Consider the following 4,344-nt stretch of genomic DNA (forward strand, 5'->3'; position numbering starts at 1 on the left):
TATATTTCAATATATTACTTGTTATTTTACTTTTTTAATTAGTTGCACAATAATTATATCTTTTTTTCATTTTTTTTTTACATTTTCAATTTTAAATAGCAGAACGGGGAATCAACAATTATAATGATGTGTTAATGTGGCTCCCTCTAGCGTTCGTTCATCTCTATTGCAGTCTAACCTGAGAATTCCAGTGTGGTGCCTCTACAGCCTTAGTTGATTCCTGACCCATTCCTACAGAAGTATGCAGCTGCCAACCTTGTAGATGAACTATAACTAATAATGATCCTGTAACATGATAACTTTTTTTTTTCATTTTAGCAGCATTGTCAAAACTGCTCACATTTTCTAATATTTAAGACAGAAAAGCACAGATTATGTGTTGTACTTAAGTCCAAGAGATATAAGAAATATAAGTTTGCCTCAAAGATATAAAATAATCTTAACATTTAGAATTTGTTTTAAATTGTGTTAAAATCTTACATTATATTGTTTAAAAAATGTCCCATTATCAGAAAATAGGTACATTTTCCTCTTTTTCTTACTCTGTTTTTACAGAGAACTTAAATTAACTTATACTGACTAAGTCTAGTTTTATTCCAAATTCAAATTTCATTCAAGTAATTTATCGATAATTATTCCATCAAATACCTGAAATATACCCATGGAAGACAACAATATACAGACTATAAATATGTTTTAACTTAGTTCATCATATGTTCAGTCGTTTTTCTACTAAATGTATGCATTTATTCTAATATTTATATATATACTCTGAGACATGCAGGGAAAGAATTGGCTGATCCCTAACACCCCAGCCGAAAAAATTTTTCAGTACCGTCCCCTCTGGCAGGAGGCTGCGGTCCATAATTTAATGCCACGGATAATATGTAAACCAATTGGAACGTAGCCAAATCTGCAGGTCCTTGCCAAAAATTGCATACCCCGTTATCTCAGAGGAGTTGACACTTGTATGACTGTATTCCTGTATATCCATCAGTAGTTAAAGGTCAAGTGCCAGAAAATGCTAATTCTGCCCTGTAAAACAATGACAGCGCAATTGTTGCTGTATGATCTGAAGCCTCATTTGGAGCTTTTAAACAGGCTTTTGGAAGACTTTGATAATTTGCTGCTGTAATATTATACATTTCTTTTGGAATAAAAAGCTAGCAGATGTGCATAATCACAAAATAACAGAAATACAATTATATAGCATTCAGTATTGTAAGAAAGCCCACAATGTTTCTGAACAAATACATTATTGTATGAGTCAAGTTCTCTTCCGTTTATGCCGCTTTCCTTGTAAGTATGAAATGTTCCATGCTCCTGAATGCACCATAGCTATCCGAAGCATCACACTGCTCTGTGAACGCTGTGCTGTGTAGGTGCTGTGTAGCTTTACAGTTTCAGAACTCACGTTGGCTATCACTGTTTATTGTTGTGTGTGAATAACAGGAGACTACAACAAATCAATCAGCCATGCTTCGGACCAGAGGGGTGGCTAAAAAAATTTTATAAGGGTGGCCAGGCAATAACCAATGTACACTGAGGGGTGGCCGAAAGTGGATAGGCATCAGAACCTCAGGGTCAATCTACACTGTTCCAACAGGAACATTAATGAGCAAAACATCCATATTTTCTAAATAATGACTAACTATAGATTCCTACATCCTTTGCTAACAAATAGATGCATGAATTTAAACACCCGTAATTTGTAGGTAAAAGGTATAATGGATAAAACTCAGTTTTACGTTCTGGGGTGTAAATCAATCATCATTCTCATTACTTACCTACTTGTATCAATAAACATTCTGCATAAAATTAATATTTACAAGCACTTATATCTACATAAATTGATTATTTGCTAAGTTTTTATAAAAAAATGTATTTATCTTTGATTTCACTGAAGACTCCTGAATGACTTATAGAGACACATACTTTTCTCTTTACCCCTTATAAGAGAAAATCTAGTTCTTAAAATAGCATGAATTCTGTATTTATCATCTTTGATGTTAGTATATTGATGTGCATAATTAACCACAAAAAATAAAATGTTTTGAATATTCTACTTTAGAGTATTACTGTTGCCACCGTTTGTATTAAACGGGGGGGAAAATGATAGGGGTGGGAATGATTTGCGAAAGGTGGCCATGGCCCCCCATCTAGCTCCACCCCTGCCTAGCACAAAATCTTTGGATTTAATGTTGTTCATAATAACCGTACTTTTGTAAATGAATCTGCCTAATAACCACAATTTTTCCCCACGAGAGGAATATTTAATCGTGTTTATATCATTAATATAACAACAAGTAGCTCCATTGGTCATTTTAATCCGTTTTCCTCGTCGATATGCAGTAGTACAGAGCGAGGCGCGCTCCCGCGACTGGGGACGCATATCTCAGCAGGCATGCACTTCCGGTACTCAGCGTCCAATCAGGAAGCTTCACAGCTCACAGCTGGAAGCTACATGGGTAGCCTAGCGTGGTACGTTGTAAACATATATTTATTAAGTAATTGTTTCATTCTTTCTTGCTTAGTGTAACTTCTACTTCTATTCCTTATGTTTATTTATTGAGATTGTATCTGAATGTGTTATTCGGCGTGACTTTGGAAGCTGTAATTGAAACTTTACGTCTTTAAATGATGTAATAACAGCAGAAATAACAGCAGAAAATGTTGAGTTGACTGTCAGCTTGACTTAGCTAACTGTTTGTTGTTGCCTGTGGTTGGTTTTAGCCGCCATCGCTAAGACGAGATAGCTTCGTAGGATGAAGTTATGGAGGAGCGGAAGCTGAAGCGTAAGAGTCCCCGGACCTCCACCAACTCGGCGGCCCAGATCGGAGGCTCAAGCCGGAAGAGTAACGCTGCCTCCGGGGGAAGGCATGTGGGCTACAGCCACAACACGGGCGGCATGTCCGGCCAGAAAAACAGGAGCAGGAGGTCGAGTTTTGTCCTTTTATCCACAGAAATGACACAAATAAATGTCCGGATCCGTATTAACTCATATTCCTGTTGTTTTATTAGGGGCATGAAAGATAAAGTGAGATATCCACAGGGCTTAGGAGGTAAACTGAATCAGAACCAGGGCCAGGCAGCTCCCATCGTCCAGCACTCATTTCTGACTGATGTCTCAGACGTGCAAGAGATGGAAAACGGTCTGCTCAGCCTCCTCAACGACTTCCACTCAGGGAAACTACAAGCTTTTGGTAACAGAGCTAAAGGGGGAAGCATGTCACCTTCATGTTTTGATCCAGACAATAACACCATTTCTGTTCTGTCTTAGGCAATGAGTGCTCCATCGATCAGATGGAGCATGTCAGAGAGATGCAGGAGAAGCTGGCACGATTGCACTTTGACCTTTATGGTGAGGTTGATGAAATGCCTGAGGATCAGAGGAAAATGGCCTCAGACACAAACATGGACAGGCTACTTCTTAATGTAAGGCTTCTTCTTTAAAAAAGAAAATCAAAAATCTAATTCTTTGAAATTTCTGCATATTGCTAAAAAAAGTTTCAGATCTTTTGGTGAATCATATTGTTTTCCAGGAAAATCTACTATCCTTTGATAAAGGCAGAAAAAGGAGTGGAAGGGTTCGATTCACAACTGTGCCAAAGAGCAACTTTCTCACTCTAGAGTTCTGTAGAAAAACAAATCTATTCTACAATAATTATCAGTTTGTTGATAAAAATGGTTAATAGGTTAGCCGATTAGCAATACAAGGTTATTATTGTTAACTAAAGCCGATAAAATCACAAAAGCTAAAATGAAAAAAACATTTTCAATAACAAATTAAATGAAAAGCTAGACCTTGAAAAAACAAAAACTAATAATAACAATGTAATAAGAGCACAAATAAAAACAAGCTGATTTCTAAGGGGAAAAAAGTTTTTCCTTGTGAGGTCTTGTTGTTGTTTCTGTTACACCAGCAGGTGGCAGTATATCTGTGTTGCTGCAGCACTTTGCCCTTATCTGCAATTTTATTTATTTATTTTCTATCCTCCAGTGTGTAAAGTATAACTGAAACTAATAAAACTAAACTAGCTAAAGAATACAATAAATTAATAATAAAAAATAGAATTGAAAATCAAAATTCAAAAGGAAATAAAAAAAGATAAAAAAAAAAAAATTCAAAAGTGATGCCTTATATGATCCTGAATTTATCTTTGTAAAGTGGCTCCTATAAAAGCTTTTCTTTTTTCTGTTTAAAGGTGTTGTTTTTACATCACATCTGTAGGTATCTGATTGGTTCTAACTAAGGTTGGGCAATAAAATGTAAAAATGTTCCAAAGGGCAATTCAAGAAAATGCGATGGATGATGTATTGGTTTAGATGACTTTGTGGGCAAAG

At 36.1% G+C, this 4,344-nt stretch overlaps 1 protein-coding gene across 1 annotated transcript in view; it reads left to right on the forward strand.

Annotated features, from left to right (window-relative positions):
• The first annotated feature begins 2,425 nt into the window (after positions 1–2,425).
• The window catches only part of ccdc28a (coiled-coil domain containing 28A), a 9,401-nt gene continuing 7,482 nt past the window's right edge, over positions 2,426–4,344 (forward strand). Inside the window, exons 1-4 of the mRNA XM_015395284.1 lie at positions 2,426–2,481; positions 2,734–2,937; positions 3,022–3,203; positions 3,281–3,435. Coding sequence (XP_015250770.1) covers positions 2,774–2,937; positions 3,022–3,203; positions 3,281–3,435 — 501 coding nt within the window. The 5' untranslated portion in view covers positions 2,426–2,481; positions 2,734–2,773. The remainder of the gene's footprint in view (positions 2,482–2,733; positions 2,938–3,021; positions 3,204–3,280; positions 3,436–4,344) is intronic.

The sequence above is a fragment of the Cyprinodon variegatus genome, unplaced genomic scaffold, assembly GCF_000732505.1.
Source record: "Cyprinodon variegatus isolate N-32 unplaced genomic scaffold, C_variegatus-1.0 Scaffold734, whole genome shotgun sequence".
NCBI lineage: Eukaryota > Metazoa > Chordata > Actinopteri > Cyprinodontiformes > Cyprinodontidae > Cyprinodon > Cyprinodon variegatus.